The 17378-nt window shown below is 45.2% G+C and overlaps 1 protein-coding gene across 1 annotated transcript in view; it reads right to left on the bottom strand.

Annotated features, from left to right (window-relative positions):
- Positions 1 to 17378, bottom strand: part of syne1a (spectrin repeat containing, nuclear envelope 1a) — a 138702-nt gene that overhangs the window by 53520 nt on the left and 67804 nt on the right. Inside the window, exons 60-69 of the mRNA XM_045720948.1 lie at positions 15296 to 15418; positions 14896 to 15078; positions 14050 to 14193; positions 11240 to 11440; positions 9474 to 9611; positions 6060 to 6170; positions 5494 to 5655; positions 4892 to 5089; positions 4494 to 4667; positions 294 to 485 (exon numbers count right to left, since the gene is read on the bottom strand). Coding sequence (XP_045576904.1) covers positions 294 to 485; positions 4494 to 4667; positions 4892 to 5089; positions 5494 to 5655; positions 6060 to 6170; positions 9474 to 9611; positions 11240 to 11440; positions 14050 to 14193; positions 14896 to 15078; positions 15296 to 15418 — 1626 coding nt within the window. The remainder of the gene's footprint in view (positions 1 to 293; positions 486 to 4493; positions 4668 to 4891; positions 5090 to 5493; positions 5656 to 6059; positions 6171 to 9473; positions 9612 to 11239; positions 11441 to 14049; positions 14194 to 14895; positions 15079 to 15295; positions 15419 to 17378) is intronic.

Genomic DNA, 17378 nt, shown 5'->3' with positions numbered 1-17378 from the left:
TAAGCCTCCAACTCATTGATTCATCAAAACCCAGCCCTTTCGCGCCATCGCCAGCTACTGTGCCCATATACCCGCAGTGAAAATAGAGTCCACTGTGAGAAATAGAGAAATAAAAAAAGAATGCCAATTGGTGTGAATGAAAGGGACAAAGAGGAGATATATAAAGAAAGAGACACAGAGATAGGAAAGGTGAGGAGAGGAAAGAAGAGGACAGAGAGAGAAGTGAGAGAGCGAGACAGAGAGACTGAGAAAACAGCCCAACACTCATACCACTACGATGCATCGTGTCTCACCTGGATGTCGACCTGTTTGTCCTGCAACATCCTCTGCAGCTCCACCAGGCTGTCTTTTAGGGAGTGGAGTTTAAAGGTGAGCTGCTCGGCCTCCCCGCGCGTCCCTGCCCGCCCCTCTAGCAGCAGGCTCTCACTGTGGACCGATAGCTCTGACAGGGAGGCCACCTTCTGCTCAATCTCAAACAGCATGTTCTGCAGGGACAGCAGCACACAGTAAGGCCAGCGCAAACAGAGTGACCACCAGAGTGACCACCAGAGTGACCACAACCTGATTCACAACTTGACCGCAGAGTCACTGTTGCAGGGAAGAAAGCTGAGACATGATAGCGAACCCACAACTGATACAGCTAACAAGACCACACTCTTAGGGCTAAAATATGTCAATATCAGTAGAGACTCAGAGTGAAACATTAAAAAAGTTCTAATTTGTAGATAAAACTATATTAAATATATTCACGTCACCAAATAACTGATTAAAAACAGTTTTGCAATGAAGGTCTACAGTAGCCTCAACAGCACTCTGTAGGGTAGCACCATGGTGTAGCCAGAAGACAGCTAGCTTCCGTCCTCCTCTGGGTAAATTGACTTCAATACAAAACCTATGAGGCTCATGTTTCTCACCCACTTCCATAGACTTACACAGTGATTATAACAACTTCCAAAGGACGTCCTCCAAGAGAGCTCTTGCAGCATGGACTGACATGTTTTCCACCCAATCAAATGATCAGATAATTAATCTAGTACCGAAAGCATAAACTACAGCTAGCTAGCAGTGCATAAAATGTAGTGAGAAGGTAACTCAAAGAGAGAGAAAATAGTTGAACGGTTTTCAACAAATTGTACCCGCAAAACACCAGTCTCAACGTCAACAGTGAATAGGCGACTTCGGCATACTGGCCTTCTAGGTAGAGTTGCAAAGAAAAAGCTATATCTCAGACTGGCCAATAAAAAGAAAAGATTAAGATGGGCAAAAGAACACAGACACTGGACAGAGGAACTCTGCCTAGAAGGCCAGCATCCCGGAGTCGCCTCTTCAATGTTGACGTTGAGACTGGTGTTTTGCGGGTACTATTTAATGAAGCTGCCAGTTGAGGACTTGTGAGGCGTCTGTTTCTCAATCTAGACACTCTAATGTACTTGTCCTCTTGCTCAGTTGTGCACCGGGGCCTCCCACTCCTCTTTCTATTCTGGTTAGAACCAGTTTGCTCTGTTCTGTGAAGGGAGTAGTACACAGCGTTGTACAAGATCTTCAGTTTCTTTGCAATTTCTTGCATGGAATAGCCTTAATTTCTCACAACAGGAATAGACTGACGAGTTTCAGAAGAAAGTCCTTTGTTTCTGTCCATTTTGAGCCTGTAATCGAACCCACAAATGCTGATGCTGCAGATACTCAACTAGTCTAAAGAAAGCCAGTTTTATTGCTTCTTTAATCAGGACAACAGTTTTCAGCTGTGCTAACATAATTACAAAAGGGTTTTCTAATGATCAATTGGCATTTTAAAATGATAAACTTGGATTAGCTAACACAACGTGCCATTGGAACACAGGAGCGATAGTTGCTGATGATGGGCCTCTGTACGCCTATGTAGATATTCCATAAAAAAATCTGCCGTTTGCAGCTACAATAGTCATTTACAACATTAACAGTCTACAGTGTATTTCTGATCAATTAGATGTTATTTTAATGGACCCAAAATGTTATTTTCTTTTCAAAACAAGGACATTTCTAAGTGACCCCAAACATTTGAACGGTAGTGTATGTTGTAAACGTTCATTCATAGGCTAGGTTGTAGCAGCCTCATGATGGGTATAGTGAACATTTGAGTAACATGTAGTAGCCTAAACCTATCGATGTTACATTGAGCTGGGTTAATGGAATATGAATGACAGTCATCAAATATGCTTTAATAGAAATAAGGCCATGCTCATTAAAAGAAAGAATTGTCCCCTCTCATCTTAAGTGGCATCGATCACCACTGGTCAATATGGTATGGTCAGAAAGGGCAGCTAGAATACTGCTCGCATTAGGGAGCCAGCTCAACTATGGCAGTCAATGATAACCCAATCCCAGGCCAACAAAAAAAGGTGCTATCTAGAACCTAAAAGGGTACTTTGGCTGTCCCCATAGAGAACCCTTTGAAGAACCCTTTTTGGTTCCAGGTGGAGTCCTTTTGGGTTCTGTGTAGAACCCTTTCTACAGAGGGTTCTACATGCAACCCAAAATGGTTCTACCTTGAACCAAAAAGGGTTCACCTATGAGGACAGTCGAAGAACCGTTTTGGAACCCTTTTTTCTGAGTGTACTGTAACTAACTATACCACAACAACATGGACACAACCCCTTTCTCTATCGCAGGAACATCAACGTCCAATGATAGCTCTCTGTTCCCTTCCTCAAAGAGTTTCTATTGGCCGAGGGCAGTGAATGACAGTCCGTGTTCTGGAAGGTCAGAGGCCTCGTCTCCACATAAAGGCCTTGGCCACTGTTTTCATGAACCCATCAGAAGAGCTACAGCTGCTGCTTCTTGGGCCTGCCTCATACAGTACACATACTGTATGCACACCACGTTCTCTGTCCTCCTTCCCTTTCTCTTTTTCATAATATATACTCTCTACTTCTCTCCCTCTTTCTCTCCCTCTCCATCCACGTTCCTCTTCAACCTCTTCCTTCAAATCTCCACGACAACACTTCTCCAATGAGAGGCCCTCCCCTTCCATGTTCAGACCATGGGTGAAAAAGGATAAAAGAGAAAAAAGGGGGGATTTGCATGTTTTTCATTTCACTGAGCGGCCCAGAGACACAGTGGTAGGAGTGGTAATTCCCTACTGACATGGTTCCCTCCACAATAGTCTCCCCAGTGCACCACCTCCTCTCTATTCAGAGGAGAGCTGTGACAGTGTCATTCAGAAGGAGATGTGAATATCTCTCTCTCTCTGTCTCTCTTTCCCCGCCTCCAACTCCCACTCTTAGCCTATCTCTCTCCATTCCTTTTCCTCCTATTCTTTCCTTATCTCTCATTCTCTGAGAGATCCATTTCTCTTTCTCTCCCTTCCTCTCCACTCCTGCCTCCTTTCAAGTAATACCACACACATTTCCATCCCTCACGCTACAACCCCGACCCCCCCAGTCCCCCAGCCCTGCTCCCATTAACTCCAGCAGGGAGCTGTAGGCCCACAGAGGGTTGACCCTGCACAGGCCTAGCCCTTAGACCTGAGCTCCACAGGAGCCATATGTAAACCCTAATCAGCTTATAGTCCTCCCAGCTGCTCTCAGCACACACTTCATTTATGGACTACCTGGGACTGGGCCTCTGAGGTACAGTTATTATTAGGAGCCTGCTCCCATAGAGTTCATTTTAACCACTCTTTTAAGTTTTGAGGCAATACCAGTAACTAACTAACTAAACCTGCAGTTCAAAATGTGTTTGTTCCCTATAGTGGGCACTCTAACAGACCCGTCCTTCAGGGAGAGGTTGGTCCATACCACTAATCTAGGATCAACTTTGTTTACCACACTCCTAGAATGATCCACTAGGACCCCAAAACACAAAACTGTCTCTGGATCAGCTCAACTTCCACTTCCACCACCACACCAACCTGATCAAAGCTGGGGGTGGCATCACCATGGTAACAGTGTGAGTGGGGGTGACATCACCATGGTAACAGTTTGAGAGGGGGACAAAGCAGGGCCCGGAGGACTGGGGGAATGTTTAGGGACCCAGCGGGACGTCCCAAAGCTGGAGGAAGTCAGAGCAGGGAGACAGACCATAATCTTAATATCCCACACAGGGAGAGGGACAAAAAACGAACTAATCTAATTTAGAATGGTCATTCAGTGGGACAATAGCAATAGTGTGACCACTTTATGTCTGCGTCTTGGCTTGTGGACTCTATCAGACTTTATCCATTTCTTTTCTAAAGCAGATTATTTGTCAGAGTTTCAGACCTACATCATTTCACCCAGTAACAATACAACCACTACCTAGGAGAAGAAATATGAGTGGGAATGCAATTCTCTGCAAAATGAGACTCAGAAATTGAATTCAGTACTATTTTTAAGCATCAAAACAGGGGGCTGAGCCGTTTGGATCCAGACCTTGTATGTACTGTGCAATGAAACCCCCAATAACACAACTCCAAAACCCTGACCGCCATATTTCCCGTCCCTATTTTATGACATCATCACCGCCATGCCCCTCACCTGGCAGTCAATCAGCTGCTCCTCCATGTCCATGTCCTCTGGGTGTGGCTGAAGGGCGGAGCTTAGCGTGGCCTTGGTGCTGAGCAACCAATGGTCGAGCTCCTCTGCCTCACTATGGTAACGCTGCAGCGCCTGCTCCTGCCTCTGCTCCTCCAGCTGCTCACTCAGACGCTCCTGTAGGGAGCACCACGACAACCATAACACTTTGTTTCCATGGAAATGGGTCATCTTTACTTTTATTGCCATTTATTGGTTAACTCCCATGTCACTATGACAACCAACTATTTTACAGCAACCACACTCCTTTGCATTAAAACAATTGAATTGTTTCGTATGGTGTTAAGTATCCATCCATTCTTTCTTTATTCATTGTTGATGAGTGTTCCACTCCCACCCACCTCCAATAGCTGCCGTTTCCCAGAGGCCTTCATGCGGATGGTGGCCATCCTCTCTCCCAGGACGGTCAGGGTGGAATGGAGGGCCAGCTGGTCCCCTGGGTCACTGTCACTGTCCAGGCCGTCACACAGCTCTTCACTGAAACACGTCTGCAGGTCCCCAATCTCATCCTGTAGCATCAGGATCTCATCCATCAGGGCCTGGGGGAGACGGGGGAGGAGGGGGAAGGAGGGAGGTTATTTAAACATGTAGTTGGAATACAGTTCAGAGATTACGGAGAGAGTATGACATATTGACATTTTCAGGTTCAGTGAGTTGGCATTTGGTAAAAACCCTACAAGCACTGTGCAGTTGCTGTACTGTTGGCATAGCAACAAGGAACAGCAATGTAGTGTCTGTCCAATCCCTGCATTGGCTAGTGCAAATAAAATCTAAACATTTCTCTCCCTTTCTGCTTTTACATCCCCCTCTCCCCCTCTTTTCCTTTCTATATCTCTGTATTTTCTGACTTTCCGCCTCAACACCCTCCCCCCACTTTCTCTCCTTTCCTAAAGTCCCCATCCCTCTCCCTCTTTCTGTCTATCGCTCTCCCTATCTCTCTCACCTGGTGTGCAGCCATCTGGCTCTCAGGGCTCTTGCGGGACTCTAGGCCCTCATTGAGAGCTCCCTCTATAGACTCCATCTTGGTGGAGATTGACTGGAGGGACTCCTGGTAGTGCTGCTGGCGCTCCAAAGCCTCATACAGAGTCTTCTGCTTCTCACTGATCTACATAGGGAGAGGAGGAGAGGGAGAGAGAAGGAAGGAGAGAGAGAGAGCGGGAGAGAGAGAGGTAGGGGAGGAGAGAGAGGGAAAGAAGGAGAGAGAGAGAGAGGAAGAGAGAGAGAGGGGGGAGGGGAGAGAGAGAGGAGGAGAGAGAGAGGCAGAGAGAGAGGGAGAGAGGAAGAGAGAGAGGAGGAGAGAGAGGGAGAGAGAGGGGCGAAAAAAGAGGAAGAGAGCGAGAGAGGAGGAGAGAGAAGGAGAGGGAGAGAGACATATTGTCGTTATTTCATTCATTCATTTTAACAACTGGATAGGTAAATAGGTCTAAAAATAACTCAGAGCAGAGACAGGTCAGTGTTTATACAGTAACGGTTTGTTTATGTTAGTGGATAGCTGTTGAGCTGACGTACCACATTTTTTAGTGTTTCCCAGGAGCGCTGCAGGTCATCCAGGTTGGCATTGGACTCTAGAGAGGGGTCATACAGCTCCTGTAGAGGGGCCCGACTCAGAGGGGCCCGGGCCTATAATACACAACAGATCAGAGTGTGAGAGTGTGGGTTGTTGTTACATTTTTGTATAGCACCTTGCCCTTTCACCCTTTGTATTCTTTCGAGCATGGATTAAATACATTTAAGCTGTCCATTTTTGCATATCGGCCTCCTTCGGTTATTTCCTTTCATGGTCTTTAGTGCGATATACAGTACCAGTCAAAAGTTTGGACACACCTACTCATTCAAGGGTTTTTCTTTATTTTTACTATTTTCTACGTTGTAGAATAATAGTGAAGACATCAAAACTATGAAACATATATATATATATATATGGAATCATGTAGTAACCAAAAAAGTGTTAAACAAATCAAATATATTTTATATTTTAGATTCTTCAAAGTAGCCACTCTTTGCCTTGATGACAGCTTTGCACACTCTTGGCCTTCTCTCAACCAGTTTCATGAGGAATGCTTTTACAACAGTCTTGAAGGAGTTCCCACATATGCTGAGCACTTGTTGGCTGCTTTTCCTTCACTCTGCTACTCATCCCAAACCATCTCATTTGGGTTGAGGTTGGGTGATTGTGGAGGTCAGGTCATCTGATGCAGCACTCCATCACTCTCCTTCTTGGTCAAATAGCCCTTACACAGTCTGGAGGTGTGTTGGGTCATTGTCCTGTTGAAAAACAAATGATAGTCCCACTAAGCTCAAACAAGATGGGATGGCGTATCGCTGCAGAATGCTGTGATAGCCATGCTGGTTAAGTGTGCCTTGAATTCTAAATAAATCACAGACAGTGTCACCAGCAAAGCACCCCCACACCCCCACACCTCCTCCTCCATGCTTCACAGTGGGAACCACACATGCGGAGATCATCCGTTTACCTACTCTGCGTCTCACCAAGACATGGCGGTTGGAACCAAAAATCTCACATTTGGACTCATCAGACCAAAGGACATATTTCCACCGGTCTAATGTCCATTGTTCGTGTTTCTTGGCCCAGCAAGTCTCTTCGTATTATTGGTGTCCTTTAGTAGAGGTTTCTTTGCAGCAATTCGACCATGAACGCCTGATTCACGCATTCTCCTCTGAACAGTTGATGTTGAGATGTCTGTTACTTGAACTCTGTGAAGCATTTATTTGGTCAGCAATCTGAGGTGCAGTTAACTCTAATGAACTCTGGGTCTTCCTTCCTGTGGTGGTCCTCATGAGAGCCAGTTTCATCATAGTGCTTGATGGTTTTGCGACTGCACTTGAAGAAACTTTCAAAGTTCTTGAAATTTTCCACATTGACTGACCTTCATGTCTTAAAGTAATGATGGACTGTTGTTTCTCTTTGCTTATTTGAGCTGTTCTTGCCATAATATGGACTTGGTATTTTACCAAATAGGGCTATATTCTGTACACCACCCCTACCTAGTAACAACACAACTGATTGGCTCAAACACATTAAAACCTCTTTGGGCTAGGGGGGAGTATTTTCACATCCGGATGAAAAGCGTGCCCAAAGTAAACTGCCTGCTCCTCAGGCCCAGAAGCTAGGATATGCATATTATTAGTAGATTTGGATAGAAAACACTCTGAAGTTTCTAAAACTGTTTGAATAGTGTCTGTGAGTATAACATAACTGATTTGGCAGGCGAAACCCCTGCCAAATCAGATGTCAACAGTCTTTAGAAATTGGTTGATGTTTTTCCTTTGAGAATTGAATAAGTAGCCCTGTTATTTTCATGTGTCACTCCAGGTGCACTCTAATGTTTTGGTGCGCACGACCTGGAACGTGCTTCACTTTGTTTCCGGTATTGAGCACAGTATTTCCCGTCTTAAATTTTATTTACGTTTTAGGATACATACATTTGGATTAGGAATGTTGTTTGAAATGTTTGGACAAAGTTTACAGGTAAAGTATTAGATACTTTGTAGGCATGTTGGGCGAGTTGGAACCGGTGTTTTCTGAATCAAACGCGCCAAATAAATTGACATTTTGGGGATATAAAGAAGCAAATTATTTAACAAAAGGACCTTTTGTGATATTTATGGGACATTTTGGAGTGCCAACAGAAGAAGATCTTCAAAGGTAAGGCATGAATTATATCGTTATTTCTGACTTGTGTAGCACCTGCCTGGTTGAAATCTGATTTTCATGTGTTGGTATGCTGGGCGCTGTCCTCAGATAATCGCATGGTCTGCTTTCGCCATCAAGCCTTTTTGAAATCTGACACTGTGGCTGGATTAACAAGAAGTTCATCTTTAAACCGATGTATAACACTTGTATGCTTTTTCAATTCTTATTATGAGTATTTTTGTTTTTGAATTTGGTGCGCTGCAATTTCACTGGGTGTTGTCAAATCGATCCCGCTAAAGGGATTGGCGCGTGAAGGGATCCATAAGAAGTTAAGGAAAGAAATTCCACAAATTAACTTTTAACAAGGCATACCTGTTAATTGAAATGCATTCCAGGTGACTACCTCATGAAGCTGGTTGAGAGAATGCCAAGAGTGTGCAAAGCTGTCATCAATACAAAGGGTGGCTACTTTGAAGAATCTCAAATATAAAATGTATTTTGATTTGTTTAACACTTTTTTGGTTAATACATGATTCCGTATGTGTTATTTCATAGTTTTGATGTCTTCACTATTATTCTACAATGTAGAAAATAGTAAAAATAAAGAAAAACCCTGGAAGGAGTAGGTGTGTCCAAACCTTTGACTGGTACTGTAGATATTGAACTCCATAGATATTTTATTTTTCCTACGCACCGGCCGCCTTTCATTCTAGCCTGAGCACAAACCCTGTAATTGCGTTGTCTCCTAATGTAGTTAGCCATATGCCAACCAGATGCTGGAAGCCATTATAACCATAGTAAGCTTAAGATTCTACACCCAAATATTTAGAGGATATCTGCACTGGGTGTTATCTGAGTGCAGCTTCTACGTATAGATGGCATTAACTTCTACATGTACAACTTCCTAGTAAATAGTACTAGTACATCATCGAAGACTAAACTCTGATTGACATTTAGTATTTCCACTTCTAAAGCTATACAACTGTTGTGAAGCTTTGAGACAATGAATGACCAATTGCAATTCACCAACAACCCTGCTTATAGAGAAACAAGGGAATCGGTCTACCCAGGAGATAGTGGTAAGATGGCCATGCCTGCAGTCTCAGAGAGCGCTGTTGGGACAGATAAGCGTTATAGGTACACAGCACATGTACTTAATAGGAGGCACAGTGAGGGGTAGGATGAAGGTAGTTAGGGGTCGTCGGGATAGTAGTAGCAGGGGCAGGTGAATGGGTGGGAGGCAGTTGGGGGGTGCGCCGGTGCAGTACCTGGTTAAGGGGAGTGTCAGCGTTAGCCCCTGGCGAGGGGGAGCGGCAGGCGGGAGAGGAGACCTCGCTGTTGGTGCCCTCCTCCCCTGACTCCTCTGTTACGGGGGAGAGGAGTGTGTGACAGCGGCCTGCTGTCATCTGACCACACACACACACACACACACACACACCATATGGAGAAATAGACAGCGAGAAATATAGAGAGAGGGGCCAGAAAGAAAGAGAGAAAAGACAGAGAAAGAGAGACAAGAAAGAGGAGGATGAGAATGGAGAGAGAGCACAGGAATAAGAGAAAGGGAGAGAAAGAGGAAAGAGGAAAGAGACAACATAAGCATAACGAATAGAGTGAAAGGGTGGAGCTTAGCAGAGTAAGCACACTACTGATTAATTAGACAGGAGGTAATCAAATAGTGTCTCAATGAGATCACATTACAAGTATTGATAGAACACAACCCCAAGCCTTACAGAAGCACAAGTATTGATAGAACACAACCCCAAGCCTGACAGAAGCACTAAAGGCACAGGAATATAGTGGTCGTACTGCTGTACTGTACTGTAGCTTTCTGCAGCTAGACAAAGAAACCCTTAGTGAAGCTGGAAAGCAATTGCAATGAATGACCCACAAGGCTTTTTACAGGATATGTCAGGGGAATGGAATGGCCAATGCTAGGAAATAAAACTCTTGCGCATACACTCACACCAGGGACAGCTAAATATACATTGTTGCAGGCCTATACCTCATTGTCTTCCTGTCTTTTAAGCAGTACACACACAGAAAGTACAGCAACAGCACATTCTGCACCATAACAACTTACAACAAATTACAGTTTATCTTTGAAACATCTAAACCCTGGCTCTATATTCTACATGAGAGAGGCCAGTGCAGCCAGTATAGAGTTAACAACAGACAGTTAGACTGGGGGAGTGAGCTACAGCTGGCTCTCAGTAGAGTATAGCGGCACAGTTGTCTCCCTCCCTCCCTGTCTGCCTGTCTGCCTCTCTGCCTGCCTCAGTAGAGAGCAGACCTGAAATGCGAGCCGAGCCCAATTGGGCTGTTTTTGGAGGTTATAGTGGAACTTGGCTGACAGAGTTGGACCTTGTCAAAAGTCATTTTCAGGCCTTTCCCGGGCCCCATGATGCAACACCAGGCAATGTCCCGCTGCTGGATACTACACTGTGTGGGAACCATAAACTTAACAGTGATGTTAGTGTCCTCATCGTGTGACAATGCATGATTGACTGTGTATATTCAAATGACACACACACACACACACACACACACACACACACACACACACACACATTCAAACAATATCCTGTTTCCTGGCCCGTTGAGACGGCAGCACAAACAGCAACAGACCCCAGCAGGGGGAAACTGATTTAGGACTTCAACTAGCAAGAACGAGACAGGGAAAAAAGAGAGAGAGTGGAATAAGGGGACAGATGCGAATAGAAAGACTGTACTGAGGTAAATACCATGTCAGCAGAGACAGCAAGGTGCAGTAGCAGATATACAGTATAAACACTGCAGAGAGACAGACATGCAGAGAGACAGACAGATGCTAAAACAGAAAGACTGCCCCTAGATTAGGCCTGAACATACCAATACAACACACAGAAAGAGACAGAGGGGACAGATCTACATATACTGAGAGACAAACAGACAGACCCAGAGTAAACAGAAACTACCTGCAGAGACAGAGGGGAGCGAGAACACATAAGGGGATACAGACACAGGGGGTCATTTTCAAACCCCAGTCCCTCACCATGACGACGGAGGGGTGTGCCAGCGGTTGTTTGGTGGGCAGCTCCTCGTCGCTGAGCTCGTCCATGCCGTCAGACAGCCCCTCCACCTCACTGACCGTCAGCAGCATGGTGGCATGCTTGGCCTTCACCGTCAGCATCTTACACTTGGAGTTCAGAGACGCTATCTGCTCCTGGTAGCCTCGGATCTTCAGGGCTAGCTCCTGTCAAAACATCCCCAACCACCGGTCAAAACACCCCCGGGGTCAACACTTCGTGGTTCAGTCCACAATAAGAAAATCAATAGGTCTGACTAAATAGACTCCTAGAAAGGGGGGTAGGTTTGTTCAGCATTGAATGCGGTGCAGAGAAAAGCACCGGTGGGTGAAGAATAAGTGGAGCGAGCGCATTTCTCTTCTCTGTCTCCTCTCTCTCGATCTTGCTGTGTGTGTGTGTATGAGAGCGAGAATAGCACTGGCTCTGTCCCTGTGACACACATACACACACTCTCTGGGTCCTCTAAGCCAATCAGAGCAGTGCAGAGGCGGGTGAGGCACAGCGGTAAGCTCGATAGACAGAAGGTTTGGTAGAGAGTGAGAGAGAAAGAGAGAGAGAGAGAGCTAACTGAAGCAGTGCAAATCTCTCCTCCACTCTCTCACACACACACAAAGGGTTGAGAGACAGGAAGTGAGATCACAGCTACCCCTCCCTCCTCCAATCCTAAGGAAGAATTCCTGACAACAAAAGAGAGCCGGGAAAAGAGAGGGTGTCAGATTACTGACCCACTATGGGCAGTGAGTTCAGGCTCCTCCTCTCCGTCCCTCTCTCCCTCCCTCCACTCCCTCGCTTTTTCTCTCCCAGATGGTGGATGCACTGATAATCAGACTGAGGTGAGGCAGTAGAACTGCAGCAGGTAGCCTAGTGGTTAGAGCGTTGGGCCAGGTTGCTGGATCGAGTCCTCGAGCTGACAAGGTAAAAATATGTCGTTCTGCCTCTGAGCAAGGCAGTTAACCCACTGTTCCCCGGGCGCCGAAGATGTGGATGTCGATTATGGCAGCCCCCCGCACCTCTCTGATTCACATTTCAGTTGAATGCATTCAGTTGTACAACTGACTAGGTATAACTTTCTGTTGAACTCAGCCAACACTCAACCAAACCAAACAACTACAGCACAGTGAATAAGACTGCAGCTGTGGTCAAATACCAGCACACAAGAATCTGTGTGTAAGTGTGTCTTCATCTCTCTCCCCAAAATGTGTGTGTGTGTGTGTGTGTGTGTGTGTGTGTGTGTGTGTGTGTGTGTGTGTGTGTGTGTGTGCACGTGCGCCCGCAATGCATGTGTGTCTCTCTCGCTCTGCAGGAAGGATCAAACACACACTCAGCAAAGTCTGCAAACTGCAGTGTAAAGCACAAGGCTGTCTGATACTGCAGTTGGGTGTAGCTACAGTACGTCAAATCAGAATCTCATCCTTCTCTGTGTGCACAGTCACGTCAGTGGAGGTGAAATCAGATAAGAAGGGAATGTATTTGTTTTGGAGATGTAAAATGGCCACTGTCACATCATGTAACTGTGTTATAAGCAGGTTTTAAACCCAGTAGTGGTTTTCTATTCAATTCTATTCTATTCTATTCTATTGATCCCTGTAGGGACTGACAGGACTCAGCCAACACTGCAGGTTGAAGCTACAGTGAATGGGGAGATGACTATGCAGACAGGAGATACTGTATGAGTAACAGCCTCTGAACAGTATCCTCTTCCTTCCACTATGAGTAACAGCCTCTGAACAATATCCTCTTCCTTCCACTCTATCATCTCTCTATTATCATACTTTGAAGCTGAAGTGGGTCACTTTATTTAAATCCAATATGAGCTGCACAGGCCTACTATTTCCCCTGATAGGTATGATTGAAAGTGCCTGGTACCAGATCTGTTTTTGCTGTCTTGGTAACTCTGAATGGTCATTGGGAGTTGGCAAAACAGCCCAAACAGATCTGGGACCAGGCTATGATTGAAAGGCCACTGGGGTGAATAAAAAATAGAATATGCTGTATGACACAATCATTGATCTTCAGTAGAGATACAACTTTAGTGCAGACATCCTGTCAACCCTTAGAGAGATAAAATAGACTAAATTGCAGCCATGACCCAACTGAGCATCAAGACATCTGAGAGAATCATGAAAGTGAAACTGAGGAGTCAATTAAAAAAACAACATCCTGTTTAGTCAAATACGTCTAATAATAAGACAAATATTTGACTCCTGAGTTGAAGTATTTAGTGCAGAGCTGAAGACAGAGTGTGTTCGTGTTATGTCATAATGGATATAAACCCAATGAACAAAGATAGTGTTTTCTTTCCTCAGTCAGGAGCAGTCAGGAGCAGTCAGGTGCAGTCAGGTGCAGTCAGGAGCAGTCAGAAGCAGTCAGAAGCAGTCAGAAGCAGTCAGGAGCAGTCAGGAGCAGTCAGGTGCAGTCAGGAGCAGTCAGGAGCAGTCAGGTGCAGTCAGGAGCAGTCAGGAGCAGTCAGGAGCAGTCAGGTGCAGTCAGGAGCAGTCAGAAGCAGTCAGGAGCAGTCAGGAGCAGTCAGGTGCAGTCAGGAGCAGTCAGGAGCAGTCAGGAGCAGTCAGGTGCAGTCAGGAGCAGTCAGAAGCAGTCAGGAGAAGAGGAGTCTTATGATGCTTGACCTGGAACTCACTCCTTGTGTGTGTTTTGTGCATGTATGTGCGAGTGTGTGTGTGTGTGTGTGTGTGTGTGTGTGTGTGTGTGTGTGTGTGTGTGTGTGTGTGTGTGTGTGTGTGTGTATGTACATATACAGTATATCTATATCTCTCACCTCATGGTGGTGTATCTGGGCCTGTAGTTCATGTATGTTACTGGTTGAAACGGGTCGGTCCTGTATGATGCGGTGAGCTTCCTCTATCAGCCTCTGGAGGTTCCTCACTTCCTGCTCATACTGCTCATACTGCACCACGGCCTCCTGGGAAAGAGAGTCCGAAGCAGGTTGGGGTCAACTCCAACTAAAATTAGGTATTTACTAAAAAATTAGAGTGAAATGATAGTTACACAGTAATGGCCTAATTGTTTGTTTCTTTGAGGTTTATTACAACAAGCACCCTTGCACAGAGAATATGTTAAGATGGTTTAGTTGGTTACTCTGCCTTTTACCTTTCAACAGCCCATTCAAGGTCAGCTCATCCCTCCCAGACCTAATCTTTACCAAAATCAGCTTTAACAACCAAATCAGCCCTGAATCACTAAGTTAAAGTGATGCTCCAAAGGTTTTTATCATTTCAGCCAGTACTTTTGGAAAATGTGCACACAAGCCAAAACGGATCCCCAAGAATTACCTCATCCATTTTGTATGATATGTTACAAATTTGTAAGATCCCAGACTGCATCTTTAAGAAGAATCCTGAGATGAGCACACAGAAAAGAGAATGTACATTCCACACTTGCTCCTTTTGCCATTTGTCTGTTTTAGCGAGACAGCCTGTCACACAGAAACAGTTGTTGTGCCCTGCCCTATAACAGCACTTGCGGCATGTCATACAGCTGAATAACTGCTGTTGCTTACTTTGTCCAGCAGTCCCATGCAGCTTTCTCAGCTTTACAATGACTATATCTTCTGTATCAGAATAATGTATCATTTGATATTGTGCTGTGGGTGTCGACCCCCTACCTGTAGGATGTTGCACTGCTGGATGGTGGTGTGCTGCAGCTGGCTGGCCTCCTGCTGCAGGCTCTGGGCTGTTCTGCAGATGGACAGGTTGGCCACTACCTCCTCCGGCAGCCGGAGGGCGCTCTGACACAGCTGCACCGCCTGCACCTGCTGCTTGAAGGCCTCCATCTCCACTAACAGACGCTGGGTGGACAGGACGAACAGGAATGTTTCAAGGGAATAATGTATATATTTTGTAGTACAATGCTGTTCCAGTGTTCCTCAGTATCTGTCTCTAGTATGTGGGTGATTACCTGTGTTGTGGGTTGTAATACCTGTCTGAGTGGGTCGGCAAGTCAGGTGGGTGGAAGCACACCATTGTGACAGATTATGGCAGTGATCTATCTCCATAAGTGTTTACCTGTCTGTGTGTGAGCTGCTCCCTGAGGCTGAGTCGTGCTAGGTCAGGAGAGGTGAGTGTGAGCTGGGCCTGGTCCAGAGAGTCATGCAGGGTCTTCACCTCAGCCTCCAGACGAACCATGTCCTGATGGGAGACACACAGGTAAGACAGTTCCATAGTTCCACACTATTTACTGAACCCCCCCCCAAAAAAAAAAATTGGATTCTGACGAAATCTCACAATGCTATTAGTGATTATTAGAAACAGACTGCAGTCTAGGGAGCTACTGCAGGGCAGTCAAGACAGATTAAAAGATTACAGCAACCCAGGCCTGTAGAGTCTGTAGTGCTGATGCAGTTCTGATGCAGTTAGCCTCGTGTGCCAGCCTTCTAGTCTTACGGCTGGTGGTAAGACTAATGTAGGGACTGGTAATGGCCACAAGATGGAAGTGTGGTGTCAATATACGCTCTAGTAACAGCCGCATTCTTAACGGCATTGTTTCTGTCATTTCCTGGATTCCTGTTTGCAACTGGTTTAACTGGGACTTCCTGGTTTGTTGGACCCAGGAACGTACCCAGGTCTGAATCAAGGTACAACACCAGAGTCTGGGTTTGTGTGATGTTGCCATTAACTTAATACAGTAAGTACCCACATACTATACTGAACAGAAATATAAAGGCAACATGTCAAGTGTTGGTCCCATGTTTCATGAGCTGAAATAAAAAATCCCAGAAATGTTCCATACGCACAAAAAGCTTATTTCTCTCAAATTTTGTGCACACATATGTTTACCTTCCTGTTAGTGAGCATTTCTCCTTTGCCAAGATAATCCATCCACCTGACAGATGTGGCATATCAAGAAGCTGATTTAACAGCATGATCATTACACAGGTGCACCTTGTGTTGGGGACAATAAAAGGCCACTCTAAAATGTGCAATTTTGTCACACAACACAATGCCACAAATGTCTCAAGTTTTGAGGGAGCGTGCAATTGGCATGCTGGCTGCAGGAATGTCCACCAGAACTGTTGCCAGAGAATTTAATGTTAATTTCTCTACCATAAGCTGCCTCCAACTTCATTTTAGAGAATTTGGCAGTATGTCCAACCGACCTCACAACTGCATACCACGTGTAATCGGACAGCTGATGAAACTGAGGAGTATTTGTCTTTAATAAATCTCTTTCTGGGGAAAAACTCATTCTAATTGGGTGGGCCCGGCACCCGTTGAAATCGTTGAAATTGTTGCATTTTGCGTTTATATTTTTGTTCAGTATAAGTTAATGAATTACTTTCCTTGACCATGATGGGACGCAGCATTAAAATCATGGGTAAGGACTGGCAGAATGTTGCACAACATAATGGTGTATAATTACAGGATAATCAGTGATGTAGTGGTAAAAAAAAGATTGGTGGGTAAATTCTGATCGCGGGTCGCCTTGAAAAAAGTACGCTCCCTATACTTTAAATTCATTTTTCCACAAAAGGTGGGTTAACTGATGGGCAAAAACTCTACACCACTGAGGTATGTTACCAGGTTGTGAAAAGGGGGCCGGGTGCTATTAGGACAGATTTGGTTGGTAATAATGACAGGTACGTTGTGAGGTTATAAAAAGGTGACTGGGTGGTGTAAGTACAGGCTTTATTGTTTTTTGTGGATTCTGTCATGACTGTCCACGAGAATACAAATAGGTCAGATCAGGTTTGTAATGAATAACTTCACTCAGACCCCTCTCACCCACAGAGGGGAGAGGAAAGAACTAGATGGGATTAACAACTCACATCCTGTCGTAAATCAAGGAAAGAAGATTCGGCCCTCCCTCTCCAATATTCACCAAAGGAATGTCCTTTGTTTCAAGATACTTTTTCCCACCAAAACTCTAACACGTTCAAAGCGAATACTGGAACAATATCTGTAACATAGAACGTGGGGAATGGTCAGAGGCGATCTATAGAACATTAAGATTGAATCGTACTACACCGGCTCCGATGCTCGTCTTATGTGGCAGGGCTTGCAAACTATTACAGACTACAAAGGGAAGCACAGCCACAAGCTGCCCAGTGACACGAGCCTACCAGACGAGATAATTCCATTCTATGCTCGC

This window comes from Salmo salar, chromosome ssa06 (genome assembly GCF_905237065.1).
Source record: "Salmo salar chromosome ssa06, Ssal_v3.1, whole genome shotgun sequence".
Taxonomy (NCBI): Eukaryota; Metazoa; Chordata; class Actinopteri; order Salmoniformes; family Salmonidae; genus Salmo; species Salmo salar.
Note: the sequence above shows the minus strand (reverse complement) of the source record. Positions and strands in the feature narration are given on the sequence as shown.